The sequence below is a fragment of the Natator depressus genome, chromosome 1 (genome assembly GCF_965152275.1).
Source record: "Natator depressus isolate rNatDep1 chromosome 1, rNatDep2.hap1, whole genome shotgun sequence".
Taxonomy (NCBI): domain Eukaryota; kingdom Metazoa; phylum Chordata; order Testudines; family Cheloniidae; genus Natator; species Natator depressus.
In genome coordinates this window covers 215422058-215446338 of record NC_134234.1, presented here as the reverse complement: position 1 = coordinate 215446338, position 24281 = coordinate 215422058, and the positions used below count along the sequence as shown (strand labels likewise).

Here is a 24281-nt window from a genome sequence, read left to right as displayed (position 1 = left end):
TCCAGGCGTCCGCAGGCACAGGAAGTTTCTGTGATACACATGGATGGAGTAAGAGCTATTTGCAGTGTGAGTCGTCGAGAGCCAGAGGCCCATGAGAGCCTTCATAGATGTTTTGCAGAAGCTCTGGGCCTGCCCTCTGAAAGCGTGCCTTCTGCCTCAGTGAACTATATTGTGTTGGACCAATCTCCATTGCCCATGCTCAATGAGGCTGACTGGCAAAAAGCCCAGCTGCAAAATACTGACATTTGTGATACACTACTTGCCTAAAGGGAGGGGTGAAGCCCAGCTGCGGTTGTCCCACCTAACCCTGAGGGTGAACTACTATTAAAAGAATGGACCAAACTAAACTGATTCAGGGAGTGCTACACTGAGTGACCATGGACCCTTTACAAAAGCAACGAGCACAACTAGTGCTGCCAAAAAAGTACAGAGCCCTGGCCATGAGGGCCCTGCATGATGACTTTGGACATTTAGGGATGGAGAGGACCCTGGAACTTATTCGTAGTAGGTTCTATTGGCCCCGGATAGCTAAAGATGTTCGCAGAAAATGTGAAACTTGCGCTCGATGTGTTCAAAGAAAAACTCTGCCCACAAGGGCTGCATATCTGAAGAACATTACCAGCAACAAACCTCTGGAGCTGGTACACATTGATTTCTTATCTTTAGAAGTAGACAAGAGGAATGTCAGGAACATTCTAGTAGTGACTAACCATTTTACATGGTATGCGCAGGCATATCCCACACGTGATCAGAGGGCCACCACTGTCGCTTGAGTATTGTGGGAGAAATATTTCTCAGTTTATGAATTCCTGGCTCAGATACACTCTGACCAGGGGAGGGATTTTGAAAGTCACCTTCTGAAGGAGGTGCTGAGGATAGCAGGAATTAAAAAGTCTAGGGCAATGCCTTATCACCCGCAAGATGATCCTCAACCAGAGAGGTTCAATTGAACCCTGTTAAATATGTTGGGGACTTTGCGACCAGAGCAAAAGGCAACCTGGAGCCAGCATGTCACATTTCTGGTGCATGCCTACAATGCCACAAAGAACGATGCTACGGAAGTCACTTCATATCTCTTGATGTTTGGGTGAGAACCAAGATTACCCATACATTTGTGCTTTGGTGTATCAGAGGATGGAGATAGCTATAAAACTCATCAGCAATATGTATCCTGACTGAAAAAAAAGCTGCGGGATGGTTATCACTTAGCTACTGCAGCTCGGAAGAACTCAGACCGCAACAAACATCAATATGATGCTAGGGTGCGTTTGCAGGAGCTCCAGCTGGGGGACAGAGTCCTGCTGCGAAATTTGGGTATTGCTGGCTAACACAAAATAGCTGATAGATGGAAAGCAATACCTTACCTGGTGATGGAAAAGCTGGAAGATCTGCCTGTTTACAAGATCAAACCTAAAGTGGGTCCATAGAAAGATGGTGCATAGAAACCTTTTGCTCCCTGTGGGGGAATCGGTAGGCAGTTCTTATGAGATGGGCCACAACAGGGCAGCCGGGCAGAACAAAAGTGCTAGACCAAAGCCACCCATCCAACATGGACAGCGGGACCCCTGCAGCTAACCTACCCCTATTCAGCACATCTGAGAGTGAGTCTCAGGAGGAAGACACGACCATGGTGTATCCTGAAATGGAGACAAGATTTCAGTCTCGATCAGCTAAACCAAGAGAGAGCTCCCCCTCCTCAGCCCTAAATCCCACGGTGGAAGTATTTAGGCCTGTTACTGGCACCCCTGTGCCACCGACGGGACCCCCCTGTGATGACACACACAGGTTATTGGACAGTGGAGACATACAGCTGAAGGGTGCCCTGGGCATCTTGGACTTTCCATTGTTAGACCCAGAGATGCAGGGGCCTATGCCAGTAGCTGAGGGACCCTCAAAGGAAACCTCTCTATCCTTCGCTCAAGAAGATGTCCCCCCTACCCCTGCAACAAAGATTCTCAGTAGACGGGACAGGGTAATAAGACCAGTAAAATGGTTAACTTATAATGCACCTGGGGTGACTAGTAAGGAGCCAATATGTTTAGCACACAGGCTTGTGGAAGCCATAGTGGGCTTCCTGAGGCCCTTTGGAGGGAACCAATGAGTTGGTATAATAGGGAGTGTGATTTGTTGGGATGACAAATTCTCATCTTGGGGGAGGATGTAAGCAGAGTCGAAATGAGCTCTACCCTAACATCTGGTGGTGAGCTGTGGAAAAGGACTTCAGGGGCTGATCTTGTTTGCCAAGGCACAGCCACCCTGCCTAACATGATGGACTGCCTGCCCAAATTGTCACTTTGGCTGCTGTGGGATCCCCAGTCTCTTTGTTATTGGAGCAGGAGTAATAAAGCATTGTTATCCTGGTTATGTGAATCAAGGATAGTAGAACTGTACTTGGCATTTTATGATGGAGGGACTTGCCCTCAACTAAGTAGCACTCACTAGAAAAGGGACATGGGTTCCAAAGCCCAGTGAACTGAGAGAGGCTGGGGGCAGGAATGTGTACCTGGCAGTGTGGGCCCCTTCTAAGGGCCCTAAACACTACTCTGACCCCTTCTCTCTCCACTGTGTAATAACAGAGCTAATTTTGGCTCCATTAGGAGTCTTGTTACGTGCTGCAGAGCTGAAATCACTGATACCTCGGTCTAAGCATTAGACCTCCTTTGGGCTAGTGGTTCTGAGTGTGCCAGCACTGGGGCTCCCCTGCTAACAGCTGAAATCACTAAAGAGCTGAAATCACTAGAGAGCTGAAGTTACTAAGAGCTAAAATCACTGAGAGTTGTGTTAAGTGTGTGTGTGGGGAGGGTCTGAAGACATATTGGTGAGCGGCTAGCAGGATGGTTGGTGGAGAGGAGCAGATAGCAGAGAGGCAAGGCTAGCAGGGTGGCTAGCGGAGAGGAGCGGAGAGTGGAGTGGAGTGGATAGCACAGCAGTTGGCGGAGAGGAGCAGACAGCAGGACAGCTAGCAGAGAGGTGCGGAGAGCGGAGTGGAGCAGATAGCAGGGCGGCAGACCGAGAGGCGCTGCTGGTGGTGAAGACTGAAGCAGAACCCCATGGAGAGGTGTGGCAATTGGCTGTCGACCCGAGCAGCAGAGCATGTAAGATGCTCCCCATACCTCCCTCCACTTCCACCCAGGCTGGAAGGTAAACTCTGCAGATGAACTTCTGAACTCTGCGGGGGCTGCACTGACCCAGGACAGAAACTGTGGGGGGGTGGGGTGACTGTTGGGTTGCTGGACTTAAGACCCTGAGGGGAAAAGGACACTGCCAAACTTACTTGGGGGTGGGTCTTTTGCTCATGGTTGTTGTTATTAATCCTGTTTGTGGTGTTTCCCCAACATAATGCTGCATTGTTTCCCTCCTTTATTAAAAGGCTTTTGCTACACTCAGACCCTGTGCTTGCACGAGGGGAAGTATTGCCTCTTCGAGGCACCCAGGGGTGTGGTATGTAATTGTCCCAGGTCCCTGGGGGGGGGGCTCGAGCCGGTTTTGCATTGTGTTGTTGAAACAGAACCCCTAGATTCTGAACCCGGCCCTTGCTGCTGCCAACTCTGACGGGCAGAAGGGTTACATAAGTTGTTACCTTGACCAACACTGGGAGGGCTAATATGAACAGGAAACCTCCTTTCAAGATTTCCCAGGGCAAACCCACTGGTCCTGCCTTTCCCAGCCTGCCTCCTCCACCAGTCTCCTGGGAGCTTCAATGATATCACAGGCAGAGATCATTGCACTTTGGCTTTTTCCACTTTAGATATTTTCATCAGTTTTCAGATTTTTCCAAAATTGATCTAGTGCAGTGGTTCCCAGACTTGTTCCACCGCTTGTGCAGGGAAAGCCCCTGGTGGGCCGGGCCGGTTTGTTTACCTGCTACGTCCGCTGGTTCGGCCGATCGCGGCTCCCAGTGGCCGCGGTTCGCTGTTCCAGGCCAATGGGAGCTGCTGAAAGCGGCGCGAGCCAAGGGATGTACTGGCCCCCACTGAACCTGCGGACGTGGCAGGTAAACAAACTGGCCCGGCCCGCCAGGGACTTTCCCTGCACAAGCGGCGGAACAAGTCTGGGAACCACTAGTTCCATCTAGTGAGAGAGTTTGGGCTCCAACATCATCCTCCACCACCTAAGCCCAATGTCATGATAGCCCAGGGCTGATCAAAACCATCCCACCAGATCTCTCTGGGAGCTGACCCAAGCAAGAGATAGGGGGACTCTCCAGTCTCACACCCAGGATGGGGGTTCTTCCTCAAAATCTAAGTGCTGCAGTCTCACAGATTCGATGAAATGTATTGGAACAAAGGACGTTATTCCAATTCCTGTTACCATATGCATTTTGTTTTGCCGACACATACATGACAACACAGTTCTCATTGGCGTGATGACTGGGTTCCCCAGGTCTCCAGAACCTGTAAAAGAGAGAAGCTCGTGTGTTAGAGATGCATCATTATAAACATTGCAGGGAAAAGAGTTGTAGCTGGTGATGATAAGAGGAGAAGGAGAATTGCAACACTTGAATCAGCCACAAACACTCCTCTTCTTCAGTACACTGTTCTCTAAAATTCATTCAAAGCCTCTATCCATGTTCCCTTTGTAAATCTTCTCTCTATTAGACCAGATATAGTTCGTTCCAGTCGTGGGTAAGGTGCTCACACACACACACACACACACACACACACACACACACTACTTTGTATACTAACCCTGGAACTATGTGGAGGGTGGCAAGTGTTCTCCATCCCAGGAAATACTCACGCTGCAATATTGTTATATGGAGTCCCATCCACCCAGCGCCACTGTCTTTTCTTCTCCTGATCAGTCAGACCAATACAGTAATTCCTTTGTTGGTGGCCTGTAACTGTTCCATTTACCCGAGTGAAGATGAAATCCTGGATTAAAATAAAATAAAATCTCCACCAGGTGCAGTCCCTGGGCAGACAGTAGGAGACGCGGGTCCCTGTGGGGTGTGGTGGTGCTGGATGTGATGGATGAGGAAGCCCAGGACTGAATGAACACAGAGCCCAAACATCCTCTTCAGGGCTACACTCTGAGTGCCCAGAGGAGCCTGAGTCTCAGCAAGTTACCTGCTCAGCTCTTGTGTTGATCACCACCAGGTGGGAGCCCATCCCTGTGCAGTTCCTCTCACTGTCATCCCAGGTCATCAAGTCTTTCGAGAAGTAGTAGCAGCTGGCCTGAAAGGGCTTCCAGCCCATGGGACAGCACGTCCAGACTCGCCCTGTGGGAGAAAAGGAGAATGAATCACAGAAAATAAAAATGGAAAGGACTTGGTAGCTGATACCCAGTTCAGTCCCCAGGGCAGTTCCATCCAGTCCATCTTCATTCCACACATATCTCGAGCAATGGGGACTAACAGAGGCCTTCATGGTGAGGAAATGATTCACGACCAGCAGCCTGAATTATTTTTTCTCCTACTTGGTCTTTTTTATACCTAATTCTTCCCCCTAAATCCCTCCTGGTCAGTTCTTTCCCTCATTGTGCTTGCCCCCTGGAGGCACTGGTAGACCATTAACACACACTAACTAGTTCTGTGCTGGATTGTTTCCCTTCCTGCTTCTGCGCTTGCTCTGGCAGCCTCTCCGTTAGTGTCTCCTCCTTCACCTTTTCCCCCTCTGTCCACTTCCTTCCTCAATGGTCTTCTTCTATTCTACCTCTGCACCCTATCCTTGCCTGACCTCATCCACTCTAATCGCTTCATGTGTTGTCTCTTCTGTGAAGACTCTCACCCTTACCAGCCATTTGATCCCACCGCTATCCATTTGACCCCTGAGCTCTGCCTGTCCTTTCCTCCCTCTCTCCATCCCTACTGTCAATTCCTCAGGCCATCTCTCTCTAATCTTGACTACGGCTCCAACCCCTGCCCCTGGTCTCCTCAAGTTTCATATTGTGTCCCTCAAGTCCATCCAGCTTGCTGCTGCCATTCCATCCCCCGACCCCTCCCACTTAAGTGTCTTCATTGGCTTTTGTTTTCTGCTTGTGTCAGATTCAAACGCCTCACCTCACCTTCAAGGCCCTCCACAGCTCTGCCCTGTCTCCATCTCATCTATAGTGGCTTCCTACTCCTGCATTCAGCCACTTCAGCTTATCTCAGTACTCTCCTGACCGTTTCCCATAAGCTACACTGCAACTTTTCTCACTATGTCCTCAATACCTGGAATAACCTCCTTGACCCCATGTGCTCCTACCTCAAATCACTCCTCAAAACTCATTCCTTTCAGTCAGTCTTCCATCACTGCCCTCTCTCCTGACATCCTCTAATTTGTAGTATTATGGTGGAGTGGTAACAAAGGCATACTTAAGGTTGCCTCAGAGAATTGTGCTATGTGGGAAAAGAATGGGAATATTTGCAAAATGGTTTACTACAGGAAAAACCTGTAACACACAAAATAGGGGTGCAGAAGGGCTTTTTATTTTCTGTCCATTTGGAATTTGTAGGAGAGTAATGTACTTTAAAATATTTCAGATATAGGAATGTTTTGTTATTGGATGCCTGGTGTCTCCCCTTTCAAAATAGCCTTTTGCAAGAGTACAGATGGAGCATTTACATTACACTTCCTGCATAAAGACACTTCCTGTGTATATCTATGAATGGATACACTTCTGTGTATATCTATAGTTTACACAAACACCACTTTATAGTTTTCCATTTTGGGATTTCAGAGAAAAATATTTTTTGCTTCATAACTGATGTGAGCTGCAGCAAATTGGAAGCACTGCAGTGAAGATATGAATGTATCTACTAGCCAGCAGTGACTTATGTCACTTATGTCACAGCACTACTAGGCAGTGACTTATGTCTGTACCTGGTGTTAGGAGAATGTGAAGCAAATAGGGTAAAGACCGAACAATAATAATCTTGCTTCTGGCCTTGCTTTTAATTTAAGCAGGCTGAATAAGCAAGAAAGGGAATGTAAATGAAAGCACAAGGCTGCCCCACGCAAAGTGAAAGCCTTGCCTTTCAGTAACAAGAGAAGACAAGGGGACCGAATCCCTCAAGGGGTTGCTATGGTAACCAAGCAGCTGGAAGGCGGGAAGGTGTAAGGAAGAGACACCGAGTCTGCGAGAGAGTGACCATGGCCAAAAGTAACCCCGCTCCTTACCCCTCCCATCAGGTACGAAAGAGGTGGTATTATCACCCCCAGACTCAAGACCCCCCAGAACGGAACATGACCATATATTGCAAGGGGTGGGCCCAGGGGAGGGGCACTACAAGTATAATTAAGAAGAGGGGGGAGAAGAGGGAACTCCGTCGGCGTGCGGACCTAGGGCTTAGAAGAAGAAGGGGTTCTATCGGTGTATAGAACTGTAGTTGGGGGAGAGGAAGAGGACAGCTCTATTGGTGTATAGAGATAGCCCAACTGGTGTGAAGGGCTTCGGAATGTGCTTGCTTGTTTAGCCCCAAGAAACCCATCACATTGCCTGCAGATTGGATTCTGGACTGTTATTTTCCAGCGAACCATGTCTGGGAACAGAGAGGGAGGAGGGAGCTGGACCCCTGCCAACACATGGATGCAAAGTCATCAGATTCCAATGACCCTGTTGATTCTAATGTCAACACTGACTTCAGCATTGCCTGTTTGAAAGCACCATATTAACTAGTGAGGACATTCTTTACTACATATTATCCTCCATCTTTTATGTGTGACAGCAGATTTGCCAAGTTGCAGTGGCTGCATTTAATCAAATACATTTCTTCATAGCCGAACCTTTACTGCAGCTGCTGTGTTCTTCACTATCTTGGCATCACTCTTTGCAAATGGCATGTTTTGATGCCATTTTCCTCAAATGTTGAAAAGTTAGAAAATAAATAGGTGAGATCAACAGGCACACTTCTTCTGCCTGCACCTACAGAGAACTTAGCACATCTTACCTATTAACATCTGTCACAAAGTGGGAATGTTCTTAATGTTTTCTCTGAATACTGTGTGGGTGCCTCAGTTTCCCCTATGCATTTCTTAAGTATCTAGGTGGTGGGATAAGGGTGTGTGATTGTTGCAGAGCCCTAGAGGGCCAGTGTGATGCTGTCTGCACAGAGAATGGCCGACACCCTGTCTCCTGGTAACTGATGGCCTGGGCCCCTCCTCCTCCGCAAGGTGCCAACTGAAGATGTTGGAGAACAAAGCGATCAGGTGGCCTCCTGGCCCGGGGAAAGAGACAGAGGGGAAAGAGACAGAGGCCAGAGGAGGGGCTGGAGGGAGTTTCAGTTTAGAGCTGGCTGGGGAAATGGAAGGAGGCCCAGAACTGGGTTCTGGGCTCCCTAACCACCCCCATGATGGACCTGACTGAGGGATCCTATTCTCTGTACCTACAAGCTCTGTTTTAGACCATGTTCCTGTCATCTAATAAACATTCTGTTTTACTTGCTGGCTGAGAGTCACGTCTGACTGCGGAGTTGGGGTGCAGGGCCCTCTGGCTTCCCCAGGAGCCCTGACTGTGCGGACTCACTGAGGGAAGTGCACGGTGTGAAAAGGGGATGCTGAATGCTCCAAGGTCAGACCCAGGAAGGTCGAAGCTGTGTAAGCTTCTTGCCCCTGGACACAGTATGCTCACAGAGAGGAGGCATTCTCCCCCAGAGTCCTGACTGGCTTCGTATGGAGTAGTTCCAGAGCATCGCCCAGGACTCAGTGACACCATCTGCCATCTACAACATATTGATTACACCCAATGCATCATAAACTACCATACAGTTCTGTATTAACTCTGGTATACGTTGGAGGACACATTTTAAAAATATCTGTCTTTGTAAGACTCGCTTCCTTTTCAGGTTTTCTTTGAAGAAAAGTGAATAACTTTTAACCTGTGTCTCCGTCTTGTATAAGTTACCATACAGCCTGAATCCTGACAGATGTTCCAAAAGAGACATATGTTGAAAGTTTTCTTTTTTTCTAAGATATCCAGAAAGAGACCCCACATCTTAAATGACTGAGTTATACTTTTATCATATGTCTCCATAGGAACAGTAAGTCTCTAAATATTTTATCATGTAGATCTTTGACCATACTCTCACTTCCCCAGACGCCCACAATTGAAATTGAAATGTGTTGTACACAATTTATCTTGTACACTCACCAGATGCATTATTACTACACTCAGCAAGTACATATGTTAGCAATTTACCAGAAACAAAAGCTTTGTTTAGTGACAGGTAAGACAGCATCCAGATACCCCATTCACCAGCCCAGAATCTAAAAAGCATGGAAATAGCAAGTTATGGGAAACTCTCAGTCATCTCAGCAATGTGAAGGCAGAGTAATTTCCCAAATGCATGGACTGTGTCAGTCAGATATGTCAATCTGTTAATACACTAGCATATGAGGTCACTGATAAAGTTTTGTGCTAGCGTGTGAGTTTGATGAAGTTGGGGTATGTGTTGCTTTTCTGTACCTGTTGGGAGATGGCAGCAAAAGCCTTTTGCAGTGTTGGGACTGTTATCCATGAAACATGAAAATAGCAAACAGTTCATGAGAGTTCCCCCTTAACTTCTGACTTCCATGCTTTTAAGATTGTGCTTTGGTGGGGTTTACCTCAATGCAACCTTAACTGTCACTAAACAAAGCTTTTCTTTGTATTAACATGTATGGTGCTCACATATGCTGTTGCTGACTGTAGTAGTAAAAACCTTACATTTGAGGAGTGTACAAAATATACTTTATATCCCACATTTTATTTTATATTTCAGACCTTACAGGAAGTCAGAGTATATTCAAAGATCTACATGAGAAAATATTTCAAGACTTAGGGTGAGATCCTGATCCCAGTGAAGCTGAGGGTAAAACTCCAATTCACTTCAATGGGATCAGGATTTTACACTTGGGGTACATCTATACTGCCCTACAGAGTTAACCCGGGCTTTTACCTGGATTTTATACCAACCCAGGCCCCCACCCGCCACCATCCACACAGAAAAACCTCTGATCTGGGTTTGGCAGAGCTTTAAATCTGGGCCAGTGTATCTGGCTGTGCAGTGGGGTTTAGAATCCAGGTTCCACACTCACTAGGGCTGGAAGCTGCCCACTTTTCATTGAGGACACAGGCAAAATGTGTTGATAATCCTCCAATACCTTCCTACAGTTCCCCCAGAAGGAAAAAACAAATTCTCCTGAAATTGACCCAGTTGACTGGGGAAGTGTCCTAGAGCATCTCAGCACACACAACCATGGGGTATGGCCCCAGAGAAACATGGATAAGTGCAGACACTGTGATGACACAATAACTCAGGTTTGGCTATACAGATTCAGACTAGGCTCACACCCAGGCTAGGTTCACCCCTAGGCTGGCTAACCTGGATGCGCAGATTCAGGTGCTGAGCACCCAGGCTACCTGCATGAAGCTTCTTACTGTTTTTGTGTACAATCATGCTGAAGTATAACTCCTTCTTTTAAGATATGGTTCTCTTTTTGGATTTCTTTGGGGGGAAATAACTTTTTAACATATGTCTTCTTGTAAGTGTGTCCGAGTTCAAGTTACACAGCAGTGGCTACAACAGAGAGACGTACGGTAAAAGTTATTCTCTCAAAAACAGAGAAGTTGCATCCCACAGAAAATGCTGATATTTTGACATCTGTTTCCATTCCAAATCAGGATGAAAAATCGACATATCAAAACTTTTTGTGGAATGAAAAGTTTTGAAAAGATGTGATTTGGAAATGTCAAAATGTTGTGTTTCAGTATTTTTGACTGAAATGAAACGTTTTGACATCCCCAAATCAAAACTTTTCATTTCAATTTTCCTGATGGAAAATTCCACCAAAATCTATCTTTTCTCATGGAAAATGTTTATTTAGATGAAACTTCATTTTCTGTTTGGAAAATATTTAGTTTGAAATTTTTCAGTCAGCCTTATTATTCTCTTTTATTCAGAGAAATCCCCAAACAAAAGCATATGTTAAAAGAAGAATATATACATTTAACATAAGTGTCCTTGTATGTATGTCAGAGTTAAGGCTGATGGTAGTGTATGAAGCCTTGGGTGGGAATAAAGTGTTGTGAAAGGAGGACAGTAATAGTTAAGAATCGGTAAGCTTTTTTACCTGTGTGGGTAGAGAAACAGAACTGTGGTTGTTGATCTGAACCATTTATTTTCTAACTTTTCAGGGTTTGAGGAAAATGTTCTTAAAGGTAGAACAGAACAACTTTAACATTACATGACATTTGTTCTGTGAGAAATTATCTCAAACAATGAAACATAAAAAACTAGAACTAATGAGAGAAGCACTTAACATTAAATCCACCTCATGATCTTTCACTGGTATAAAGTTCATCTATATCTACTCCCTCCACTGCTCTTTATTTATTGTCTTCCCTAAGGTTTAAGACAGATATGTACTTGGGGTGGCTAGCCGCTTCTACTGCTTTTGCTGCCACAGCTACATTTCTATTTATAGTGCACTAGCTCAGTCAAAGCTAGCATGGGTATGACTCCTCAAGCTGGAAATTACAGCCCTGGCTCCAGTATATCACCATATTTGGGGTCGGGGAGGAATTTTCTTCCAGGGCAGATTGGAAGAGGCCCTGGAGGTTTTTCGCCTTCCTCTGTAGCATGGGGCACGGGTCACTTGCTGGAGGATTCTCTGCTTCTTGAAGTCTTTAAACCATGGTTTGAGGACTTCAATAGCTCAGACATAGGTGAGAGGTTATTGCAGGAGTGGGTGGGTGAGATTCTGTGGCCTGCGTTGTGCAGGAGTTTGGACTAGCTGATCAGTTCTGACCTTAATAAATAATAATATCTATGATATATATACTCTTAGCCAGTGAGCTTCTTAGAGCAAGGACCTATCACTTGATTGGTTTTCAAGCATTGTGTGCACCTAAGGTGTTGTATAAATAAAAGATGCACATCTCTAGGTAGTTATCACTTATCCAATCAATGGGGAGCCTATGCAGTGGTGTAGTGGTAACAAAAGAAGTGGATAAATTAACTTAACCTAAACCCTATATTCCCCAAATGAGAAGTGGGTAAACTCAATTTACCTGCATTTACCCTCGACTACAATACTGTGCCTATGCGTTTATCTTATTCTTTCCTCAAAAGTCAATCTCTCCACACCCCTTACGTTATTTGCTGTTAATTTAGGTCTGAATATTAATCAGGCCCCAGCCCCAGAAAACTGACTCTGGGGTCTTTTCTTCTGTTTTAGTGTTATTGACCTTTCCCATCAGGTTCTTCTTCAACACAGTTTCTCTTCCTGAGATACTGCCTCACCATCTCGTACTCTTCACAGCTTTGATTTGTCCTTAGGCCAACCTGGGTAACTGTAAAGGAGAGAGAGAGATGGAGAAAAGAGTGGATAGAATATTTCCCTCCTTCTTGCCCTCTCTTCCATACATCGTGACTTCTCCTGGTGTTCACCAGGGACTGCTTCGCTTTTGTTTGTTTTCTTGTCACAAATGCCATCGCAAACCTCCCCAGGGAGTAGAATAGGGCAGCTCTCTTGGGTTCCCTCTGTTATCCTGGAGGCCCTAGTGCACACTGTCATAGGGACAAATTACCCTGGTCTAGTTGAGGAATAGAAATTATTGATGGGGTAGGAGGCTGTCTACCCAGGTGCCAGCTCAGGACAGGGCTGCAGCCTAGTTCACTCATATGTTAATAGAAATCAAAAAAGTGTTAAAAGATATTATGGTGTAATCAGGCCCATTCACTTGTGTGTTAGTCTAGTTCAAAGGAGATTGCAATGGTATCGACTTCACTTATCTATAACCTATTGATTTAGGATGACCAGGTGTTTGGTCTTTGACTGGAACACCCAGTCGAAAAGGGATCCTGGTGGCTCCGGTCAGCATGGCTGACCGGGCCGTTGACTGTCCAGCTGGCGGTGCCATGCAGCAGGGCTGGCAGGCTCTCTGCTAGCCACTGCATCACAGCTCCCGGGAAGCAGCCAGGATGCCCAGCTCCTAGGCTTAGGGATGTCAGGGGGGTCCGTATGCAGGTGCAGCTCCCATTGGGCAGGGCAGGGCAGGGGACAAACTAGCGCGCCTAGCAGTCGGCTGTTGAGGGGTTGTGGTGCGCGTCTCTCCTGCTGCTGCTGGCCCACTTCTTCTCCTCACGCTCCTTCTGTGGCTGGACTCGAGTTGCAGTGCGTGCCCTGCGGCGAACCACGATCTGTCGCCCCATTGCCAGCACCCAGGAGTTGGAGGTACGCATCCCTGTCTCCGAGTGCTGGGAATGGGGCTGCTCCCCCACATCCCCCTCACTGCATCCCTCCCCCCCCAACTCCCCTGGGTCCTGATCCCCCCATCATTGCATCCCTCCCTGTCCCAACCCCCCTGCACCCCCATCCCCCTCACTGCATCGCTCCCCCCAACCTACCCTGCCCCCCACCCCCCATCATTGCATCCCTCCCTGTCCCAACCCCCGCATACTCCCATCCCTCTCACTGTATCGTTCCCCACCCCAACCTACCCTGCCCCCCACCCCTACCCATCCCAGTCCTGTACCCCTTACAGCACTCTCTCACCCATCCTCTCCACCACCCAGAACCGCCCCCCCATATCCCCCACCCCCCACAGCCCTGCACCCCATTCACCTCCAGACACTGCTGCACTCCCATTATGTCCCTATACACTCCTGTGCCCGCCACATACTCAAGCACCTGTAGCCTTCTGTCTCCCCCTGCATCCCCATTCACCCCCCATACCCCTTTCTCTCTCCTTCACTGCCCCTTCTCACCCCCACCCTGCTCTCGTCCTTGATCTCTTTCCCTCCTCATTCTCTCACCTCCAGCCCCAGCCCTCCCAGCTAGGTGTCTCTGGGTGTGCATGCATGCATTGTATGTGTGTAACAGACTGTGTGTCTTTGTGTAGGGAGGTGTGTATATTGTTGCATGTGTGTATACCGGTGTGAATAAAATTTGCAGCCTAACTCTTTGACTTTTATTCCTTTTGCTGGCTTGCACACAAAAAAATTGATGACATAAAATATGTGTGTATTAATTTCACAACAAGTTTTTAAAAGAGAAGGGAAAGCTAAAAGAAATGTATTATTTCTTAAAAAGTGAATGTTGTTGACTAGTAATTGCAGAAGAGCCAATGTATCATACATTTCTCCTCACCTTTGTCTAGCTACATTATAAACTCTTTGTTGCAGACTCTCTGTTTTTATGTGTATGTCCACCACCTACCACCCTGGAGCCCTGATCTGAGTTGGGGTCTCTAGGCACTGAACAACAATTGTAATAATAAATAATGTGGAAGTATATGTGTTAGTGCATGCTAGATGTGTACACATGAATACATGTGTGTATCTGCATGTATGTGTGGGAGTCAGTTTCTACAGATTTATTTATATAGGTATCTGGACAGGTGTGCATTTCTGTGGTTGTGCTCTATGGATTTATATTTGGGCTTCAGGAGTGGGCCTTTAATAGACCCATTGCAGCTGTGATAATGTGTGGTCCTAATTCCACACATAAAATTACAATAACTTTAGTGAACAAAAAACATGGAGCTGGTTACGAAAAATGGGAAGAGGGGAGAGAAGGAATCCTGAAAATCTTTGTGAAATTTCATTTTTTAAAAAATTATCCTTTTTGACTATTTTGTGGCCAGCTAGCGACCTGTAACAAATAAAACCTGAACTTAGCATAATACATCTGTCAAAACAATAAATATGCCTGTTTGGGCCTTGCAGTGCAAATGAGCATGTGAGTGAGGGTGGGGGAGATCAAGCAACAGAGGGAGGGGGGATGGACTAAGCAGGGGCGGGGCCTCAGGAAGAGGTGGGTCAGTGGGTGGGGCAAGGGTGTTTGGTTTTCTGGAATTAGAAAGTGGGCAACCCTAATTATATTAAGTATAACCCTGTAAATTAGTTAACCTTAAATCAAAAGTGTGTGTTAGTATTAAGATGAGAATGTACTTCATGAAAACTAATGAAGGATTGTTACTGACTATTACATTATCTTTTGCATTATGTATATCCTTGTAATTAAATTACCCATCAAACGTGATAGGAACCTTGGAAATATAAATGAAGAAAGTTGCTAACTTCAAACAAAGGCCATTGTGTTCCACAATGGAAATTCACAGACTCAGTTTGCATTTCTGACTCATTATAACCCACGTGGTTAGAAAGACTGTTAGCTTGTCTTCTGTGAGAAGAAGATATAAATATGGATTCAAAGAAGATCCTGTATCTCTGACTGTTTGGGCTCTGGTAGGAAAGTGTACGAGATGTAAAATGGAGATCCCCAGACACAAGCTGGGTACCCCTGAAAAGACTTTTCGGAAACTGGCAGGTTATTACATCAACTGCTATCATTTGGATTTACAAACTTTGTAAATGTATTTTACTTATTTTAACCTCTCAGTAACTCTCATTTCTTTTTCTTTGCTGATAAATCTTTAGTTAGTGTACTAGAGAATTGGCTGCCAGCATAGTCTTTGGTATAAGATCTGGAACACCAATTGACCTGGGGGTAAGTGGCTGGTCCTTTGGGACTGGGAGCAACCTGATGTGGTGTGATTTTTGGTTTATATGACCGTTATCACTAAGTCCAGTTTGTCAGGGCAGTAAGATTGACTGGAGAGCCTAAGGGGAATGCCCGTGACTCCATGGTAAGACTGGTGTAGTGATTCAGGAGCTCACATTTATTACTGGCTTGGTAAAATTTAATGATAGAATATATCACCAGCTAGGAGTGTCTGCCCTGTTTTCTGACAGCCTGACCTGAGACTGTCACTCACAGTTGTGTGCCACTCCAAACAGAATGACATGGGGAAAAACTTATGAGGTCACAGCTTGTCCATCCAATCCCCCATCCTCCCTTGGCAGGCCCCTGCAGGACTGTTCCTTACAGTATAATCTCCAGGTTTGTCAGACCCAGGTGATGGGGTTTCCTTTTCCCTTCTTTTCAGAAGACTTTTCCACAGTCTAACCGGCCTCCTCACAGTTAGGAAATGTTTCCTGATCTCCAGCCTGCATTGACCATCTTTTGTCCCTAGTTGTGCCCCTCCCTCCTTAAATAATCAGCCCATTTATACTCACCAATGAGGGCGATGAGGAGCGAGATAGCCAACAGCAGCAAGAGTGCAGCAATCAGCCATGGGAGCCACTGGGTGTGCTTCTGGGGTGCACTCTGGGATATTCTCTTCTCTAGGTGTGCTAAGGGTGAAGAAACTCCCAGCCCCAGTTCAGTTAGTTCTTCTCATATCAGCCCCTGTCTGTTAGGGTACTGCAACGAACTGAAAACTTTCCTGAAGAGCCCATACTCTGGACAAGACTAGACAATCATGAGCAGCTGCTGCTGTTGCTGCCCTCTAATGACCCTTATTCAGGAGTTTAACATGTTATTAGGGATGGGAATAAATTGGAACATTGGGTCTGACTCCTGACCTCTCCAAACTCTGCAGAAGATCAGATTTAGATCCAAACTCTATGTCTCCAGCCCATGTAATGAGCAAATATTCAGACCTCCGGTATTAGGGAGTGAGGGCCTAGCAGGAGGTTACGGGTTCAAGGGAGCTTTTCACATCTCATCAGAGCAAGCCAGTGCTGCTAAAGTTCATGTTGCTCTTCAGGTGTCATTTGTCTCAGATGATCGGAGCAAGGAGTCTTTGAGGAGTTCTTAGGCTACCCTGCACTCCCTCTTAACGTGATTCTAGCTCCTATTCCCCTCTCCCCATGATTTTGGATGCGGTGGGTGGTAATGTAACGTGTAGGGTGACCAGGTGTCCTGATTTTATAGGGACAGTCCTGATATTTGGGGCTTTTTCTTATATAGGCTCCTATTACCCACCCCCCACCCTCTGTCCCAATTTTTCACACTTGCTATCTGGTCACCCTAGTAACATGTAATGCATCAGCAAGTGGACTGAAGGAGGGGGATAGATGGTAGCAGTAGGTGGGAAGGGAGTGTTAAGGAGAAGGCACTAATTAGTGCCCTAGCAGCCCCTTCCATATCTGCTGAATCCAAGCCAGGCATTGAGGAGACTCTGTGTGGTGACGTTAGGTATCCCAGGCTGTTAGTCTGGGAGCTCAGGGTCTAGCAGGTTCACTAGAAAATCCCCTTTATATTCATTGTTCCCGAGTCCCGTCTTCTTCGCTACCATGAGGGACCCCGCAGATGCCAGAAGGGTGAGAGAGGTGGGAGGGGGTAGCTCTCACACTGAAAGGGAAGGAATGGAGGGCACTCCCTGAGGGACTGGCTGCCCCAGGTGGCAATAAGCAGGAACACTTTGGGAATATGGGAGTGTGGGGAGAAAAGGGAGGACACTTTAGGCAGTTGTGCTATTCACAATTGGAGGAGAGAGGTAAAGGAAGTTGAGTTCTGCTGCTGAGGGAAGGTCCCTTGAGTGGCTATAATTATTATTAGAACCAGAAAGACCCAGTTTCCACCCGAAGGCTGAAAGGCTCCAGAGCACATTCCCTAATCTCACTGAGCTAGCCGGTGCCTCTGATTTGGGGCTGCGTGGGAACCAGTGTCACAAAAATGAACCGCTCCATAGCCCATCCCCCAAATAGCTTGTTATTTACCTGTGGCCTCTGCAGGTGGTGGTGGATTCTTAAACTTCACCTCGGCGTAGGTGATCTCCGACGCCATTCAGAGACTGTGTGGCCTGTGTTCTTTATATATTTATAATTCCATCACATTTAAAAATTGATCTTTTAATTCCCTAGAGCCAGAGGTTTCAGAGTAGCAGCCGTGTTAGTCTGTATCCGCAAAAAGAACAGGAGGACTTGTGGCACCTTAGAGACTAACCAATTTATTTGAGCATAAGCTTTCGCGCACTTCATCGGATGGTGACACTTGCCAGTCACTTCCCCTCAGGAAGCTCTGCTACCTCCTCCCCCACCAGTGAGAGGAGGAGAGGCTGGGAGTGGAAAGCCCCTAAGAGGAGCTGAAAGATGTTTGGAGACTGAGATACACCCTGGACAGCTCTTGGGCTTCTTCACCCAGAAACCCAGACTCAGGTTTCCAGAAACCCATGAAAAGAGAAGGGAAAACAAGAATCTCATGGCTGAAAAGGAAGTTGCATCCTCACCCCTAACAAAAATGCACATTTATCTCCCAGCCAGCACAATCTCTTTTTCTGTCTCTTTGCACGTTTCCTTTTTCAATTTTTCTTGCTCTCTTCTCTGAGTCTTTCCTTCTTTCATTGTTTTGCCGGTTGTGACTGCACACCCTCAGCTACATGAACAAAATCACCCTTTGCTGACAATGTGTAACGTCTGCCATAACCTCAAGTGCAGCCAAGGACAAGTGGTCAGCACTGGTTGAGACACTATGGTTAAGCCCTGCCTCTCAGACAAAGGGCAAGATGTGAACTAGTAGTTTCTCTCCATCCCCAGGAGTTTCAGTCTAGGCTCAGTCTCTCAGGGCTTATCTACATAGGAAAGTTTTACCAGTTATACCTGTATAATTATAATTAAACCGTTGGTATTGCCCCTGTACAATTCCCCATGAGTATACCCTTATTCTAGCCTAAGGGTAGCGGTTTTTGGAGGGGTTGCAGGGGTTAAGCTTAAATCCCTTACAAAAAGAGATAAGATAAACTAGAGAAAGACACCCTTAAACCAGAATAAGAGTGTTCCCACAGGGAATTATACCAATGTAATACAGCACTTTAAATTCACCTCCTACCTTATTCTGGTATAATTTACCGTGGAGACAGGCCCTCCTTTGAAAAATCTGCCCTCTTCCTGTGCCTCCTCACATCAAAGTATTTGAGTCTCTAACACAAGGGGGCTGAGTCTTTTTCCTCTCCTCTTCTGATAGGTATGTCTGTAAAATAGCATGAGTCAGTGGCCATAACTGTAACAGTTTGTGGTTTTTACAGAGGTTTTACAGTCCCTTCTGCTCACACAGCACTTGTGAATATTTATCCCAGAGAATAATGATGAGAAATAATAACTATTCACTGTACTGCTTTGCCCTCGTCTACATGGCAAGTACAACCAGGCTAGAAGCCCCAGTCACAACGGCAACTCCCAATAGAGTTTCAGCAGGGCTCCATCTTAACTGGAGGCTTGTCTCCAGGAGAAAACTGCGCTGGTTTAAATAAATGGGGTTTAGATACCAGGTTAGTTAATTTGGTGCAATGCCCTGGGTGCTGACACTCCTATTTCTATATAAAAGTGCACACTGATTTAGCTTAGGAAATTCCTTACTGACTGGCATGCCATTGACTGACGGCCCTTGTCATAAACCACAATAAAAGCCTCTACACAAGGGGGTTGCACCAATTTAACTGAGTTACTCTAAGACTTCATGTGGGCCTCTCTAAAAAGCAATTGTAAAAATGGCCCCTCCATGCCCTACAGATCTGCTCCCTGTGTGAGTTCCCAGTGAACCTACTGAATTTACATGTTTGCTGCCTTTTACTCCTGTTAGTCCTGCAGAGAACAGTACAGCTCAAAGAGAGAAGTAGAGTCTGTTCCTGCCTGTGCATCATCATCAGAGTTCTTATTTACTATGCAATTCTGCCCTAAGTTACACACCCAGGAGACACAATGAGGGTTGTGCAGGCATCCTTGAGGGCAGAATTTGCCCTGCAGAATCTTAATAGCAGTGATGATGAGTGAAGAAGAAAGAGCCCAGCTTCATTCTCAGAGCCCAGGGGGATTTGCAGGGATGGACATTAGAAAATATATCTATCTATATCTTTATTTGGACTCATTAAGAGACAATGAAGATCTATGAATCCTTGTGACAGGGTGTGCCAGGTCCTTTGATGTCCACTGGTAGAGCCATCCCTGTCCTGCCACACCCTGTCCTAGAAAAGAAGCAGTGAAGGTGGGTTCTCCAGACCTGCCTAGAAAGGCTGCAGGGAAGCAGCCAATCAGAGCCCTAAAGGCTCAGTTAAAAGGAGCTGCAGGGGCTAAGCAGGTCAGATGCTGGCTGGGACTGGAAGGGTGAGGAAGACAGTGAGATACTCCAGGTGAGAAAACCTGTGAGAGACCCTGCTCAGAGAACTTCAGCCCTGAGGTAAGGGTGAAGAGGAAGGGGCTATGTGAGAAGTGGCCCAGGGAATAGCAGCAGCAACTATGAAAGGAAGTCACATGTGGCTGCTAATTGTAGGGTCCCTGGGTTGGGATCTGGAGGGGCTGGGTCCCCCTGCTGGCAGAGTGGCCAAAGCCCTGAGAAGGGGAAAAGCTTTGTGTAGAAGCACAAGGCTGGAATTTAAAGGGCTCTAGGCTGGGGCCGAAGACCCTGCAGAGGGCTAACCATTTGTTGAACTTTGTTACCCTGGGGACTGAAGTGAATGGGTGACTTGGCTAGAGAGCTGGGGACGTCACAGGACTGCTAAAGGCAAAGAGTCTCCAGGGAGACAACCTGGGGGCACTGCTCCATACCAGGGCAGGGTGGACTTAAAGTTAGCCCAGAAGGGGCTGAGAACTGAGCCCAGAGACAGGGCTGTAGATACCAACCAGGGCACAGTGATAGGCCCTGTTGGACTTTTGTTACCCTGGAAGGGGTTTCTTTACATGGTTTGACTGTGTGTGCCTGGACCAGAGACCCACCTGATGATATTAACAGCTGACAGAGTGGGTGTGAACTTGCACACAATCAACAGGAGGCACTGATAAGGTGAGTGCCCCCTATCACAATGCTAAAGAACATGGGACCCCACAATGCCCTTTTTATAGCACAGTCCCAAGAGAAGGGAGGGAGAAGGAGGCACATTGTTATTAAGAGTAGCTTGTTGTTTTGCAATATGTAGCCTTTACCTCATACCCTGCAAAGGAAACAGGCTGAGACTGATCCCATTAGATCTCACTAGCTAGGGGCTAGGCCAGGTTACAAGTAAGATAGGAGACTACCAAGGAAGAACCAAGTTGCTGCAGGGAATGCTGTGGGTGGATCCATAGGGGGTGCTTATCTCCCTGTGTCAGTACTGGCCCCAGTGTGAGACAAAAGGTAGGTTGTATTGAAGAATGACTAATGAACACACATTAGGGGGAGCTACCAGCAGTCTCTGACCTGCTGGCCATAGGGGAGAGCACCATGGACACTTCCCTTGCCTATCTAAGCTACTTGCTTCCCTCCTGTACCCTGGGAAATACCAGGAATAGAGTTGCATGTGACTAACAGCCAATCTAGACCTTAAACTCCAGTCTCATTCCCTTGGTCTCTAGGCATCGGTACCATTTACCCTGGGAGTTCACAACTAAGCCTGGGGTGCAGTTTAAGCTCTTGACGAGCTTTACCCCTTGACATTAAAGAGGAATTGGGCTGGTTTTGGTTCAGCCCTTCTGCCTAGATTCCAAACCTAATGACACCTGCTGCTTCTCTCTGCAGCGTGAACTGATTTCAAGCCAGCCACCAGCATGGGTGGTAGGGATGCTCCCTTGTAGACCTGCTAGCTGAGGGAGTCCACCATTTCCCTTACACTGGGTGTATGTCCTACACAAGGAGTGTTCCTTAGCAGGGACTGAGGAAGCATGAGTATTTATAATTTCTTTTCACTTAGTACGTTGTGTGAGATAGAAATTGGATTCTGATTCCAAAGAGCTTCTCTGCTATCTAATCTCTGATGAAACACAGTGAGGACTGGAGGGAGGAGCACCATGTGTAGGGATTGGGGAGCACTAGCCAAGATGTAAGGGAACTCATTGACTGGACTAGCAGGTTGTCCTGGAGGTCAGGAGTGAGGTGCATCAGCAGATCTGTGAGAGGGATCTCAGGACTGGAATAGCAGGGAGATGACTATTTAAATAGTCAGATGTAATGGCAGAGCTGGGATTAAGGGCATGGAAGCAGTGAGTGAAAGCAGTGCTTCCCTGCGTGAATGAAGACCTACTGCATGTAAGATTTCATCACAGCATACTGAGGCTCTCTGCATTTGTGAGATTAGGGCTTGGTTCCTAGGAATTAACTGAATTATAGTCTGTATTTTCCAACAAAAATTACTTTAGTCAGATAAAGACATTAATAGGCAGCCCTGAAGTGAGCTGGGAGCTATGTTACCCAGGCTTTGTGATTCACAAAGGGCAAGAGGTCATCTCGGTACTCTGGGGGTCTCTTCAGGGCTGGTTGCCCAGGAAATGGGCTTCCTGGAATGAACTGGATCCGAGTCTGTTGTTTACATCTTCACTTTTTTAGGATAAACACCATAAAAGACACAGCCCTGAAATGAGCAGGGAATTCATGAAGGGGCATTGTACGCAGTGAGAGTAAGGAGTGTGCAAAAAGAGGGCAGCACCAGTGAGAACTTTATACAGAGCATCAGACAGTCTGCCTCAAAACCTAACAACAAAGAGATGGAGGCCTGTGGCCTCCTCAGAGGCAGGGGCAGAAGCTCTGTTGCTAGTCAAAACTAGCATTTGACCAAATGGAGACTGCACCACAGGTGCACCACAGGGAACGATCCAGCACTGGCTCCTGGGCAGTGGCAGCCATCCCTAGACTGGTTTTTGTTTGTCTTTGACTGAAGCTCCTGTACTTTGAAAACCTGTCCTTTTTCTACAGCTCCTCACAGCGGGACATTTGAGTCTCTAACACCAGACCCAGGTATTTTTGGTTTACATCTTATACCCCAGCTGGCTTAGAATTACAAGTGTGGTGTGGGGAAGCAGTTACAATGTGGTTTCTCTTGTGTAGATAGATCCTTTCCTAGGTCCCGAGCCTTGCTTGCCTGAGGCTTTGGCTCCATCTACACCACAAAATGGAACTGAGCTCTAGATGGGTTAGAGGATACCAATTTTGACCTACTTGTATTGCTAATATATACACTAGTAGATACAGCCCTGAAATAATAACAATTCTTGGAGAGGAGTTGCATGCAGTAAGAGCAAGGAGTAAGCAGAAAGATGGCACACCAGTAGGTGACACACTTCCCCTGGGTTTAAATTTGTTTGCTTCATTATAAGAGTGAATAGCATCTTTCCTGTCAAGTGCAAGGCAAATCCCCTGGCCCTCCCCCTTCCCAACCTACCCTCTCCACCAGACTTGTTGGCTGATAGCACTGGCAGCCTTTGTGACATCAAAAGCAGGGCTCAGCTGACATGTGGCATTTTTCCACTTCAAACATTTTCAGCTGCTTTTTTTTAATTATTTGGTGAGTTCAGGCCACTGAGTGCAGGAACCTCCACCACAGTCCCCACCAAACCCACATAACTGCAGCTCAGGGCTAACCTGACCCCTCCAATCAAATCTTTGTGAGCTGCTCTTAGTGAGGGACAGGTCCTCTCTCCACTCTGACATCCAGGATGCTTTTTTAAGCAAATATTTGTCACTGCAGTTTTACAAGGTTGATAAATTGCTGTATAATGGGAGATTATTCCAATTTGTAATCCTCTATGAGTATGTTTCCCCTCACATCCATGACCACGCACTTCTCCTTGTCAAGGTTATTAGGTTCCCTATCTTTCCAGAACCTGTAGGAGAGACTTATTGTGAGTGTCACAGAGGAAACAGTTGTAGCTGAGGATGGAGAAGCAGGGAAAATTACCTTTTTTGTTTTTTTGTTTAATCCTGCTGACAGATTCCCCTTCCTCCCTTTATACTGCTCCCTAAAATGGAGTTATAGCCTCTGATCCTAGTTCCCCAACAAATCTACCTTTTGCTGGACCAGAAACATTTAGCTCCAGTAGGTGACAGACGTCTCCCTCTTAACCCCCGCCCCCTTCCCATTCCCTAGTATGTTAATCTGCTGGGCTAAAGGCAGGATGGTAAATAGTCTCCATCCCATGAGATATTTACACTGCAGTCTGGTTACTGGAGTCTGATCCACCCAGCACCACTGGCATTTCTCCTCCTGATGAGTCAGACCAATATAGTAAATTTCACCTTGGGTGCCTGTATGAGTTCCTTTTGGAACTTTCCAACTGGAAAGGAAAGCCTGGATGAAAAATAAATTTAAATCTCACCAGATGCCATCACTGAGTGACAGTAGAATAGCAGAGCTCTTGTAAAGTGAGTCTGGTGCTGGTGGTGATGACTTTGAGGAAGATCAGGATGGAATGAACATGGAGATTTGAATTTGAGCAGGAAATTTAGAGCAGGGATAAGTGTGTGGAGGTCTCCTCCAGAGCTGGGCACTGAATTCCCACTGGAGACCAATCCCGGCAAGTTACCTGCTCATCTCTCATGTTGATCACCACCAGATAGGAACCCATCCCTGTGCAGTTCCTCTTGCTGTCACCCTAATTTATGGTGTCTTTAGAGAAGTAGTAGCAGCTGGTGTGAAAAGGCTTCTAGCCCAAGAGACAGCATGTCCATACTCCTCCTCTGAGGGGAGAGACAGCCAAGAAGAATGAATCAATAATTACACACAGACTCTCTTAGCAACATCTTTGCCATTCTCTGTGGACAATGCAGGGTTGCTCTCATACATCTGAG

At 46.6% G+C, this 24281-nt stretch overlaps 1 protein-coding gene across 1 annotated transcript; it reads right to left on the bottom strand.

The window, feature by feature from the left end:
* Positions 1-4234: 4234 nt before the first annotated feature.
* LOC141984963 (C-type lectin domain family 4 member A-like) lies at positions 4235-17540 on the bottom strand. Its single transcript, XM_074948566.1, has 6 exons — positions 17474-17540; positions 15986-16102; positions 12151-12255; positions 5070-5221; positions 4741-4874; positions 4235-4394 (listed from the first exon to the last, which is right to left on the bottom strand). Exons 1-6 carry the CDS (start codon positions 17538-17540, stop codon positions 4235-4237), a joined length of 735 nt encoding a protein of 244 aa, XP_074804667.1.
* Between the last annotated feature and the right edge of the window lie 6741 nt (positions 17541-24281).

Bases quoted from the DNA above. Each gene is read 5' to 3' on its own strand.
- LOC141984963 (XM_074948566.1), bottom strand. From the start codon at position 17,540: ATGGCGTCGGAGATCACCTACGCCGAGGTGAAGTTTAAGAATCCACCA. The intron at 12,256-15,985 runs GTGAGTATAAAT...TCTCCTTTACAG, and splicing joins GCTCCTCATCGCCCTCATTG to TTACCCAGGTTGGCCTAAGG. The intron at 4,395-4,740 runs GTGAGTATTTCC...TCTCTTTTACAG, and splicing joins CCATATAACAATATTGCAGC to GTTCTGGAGACCTGGGGAAC.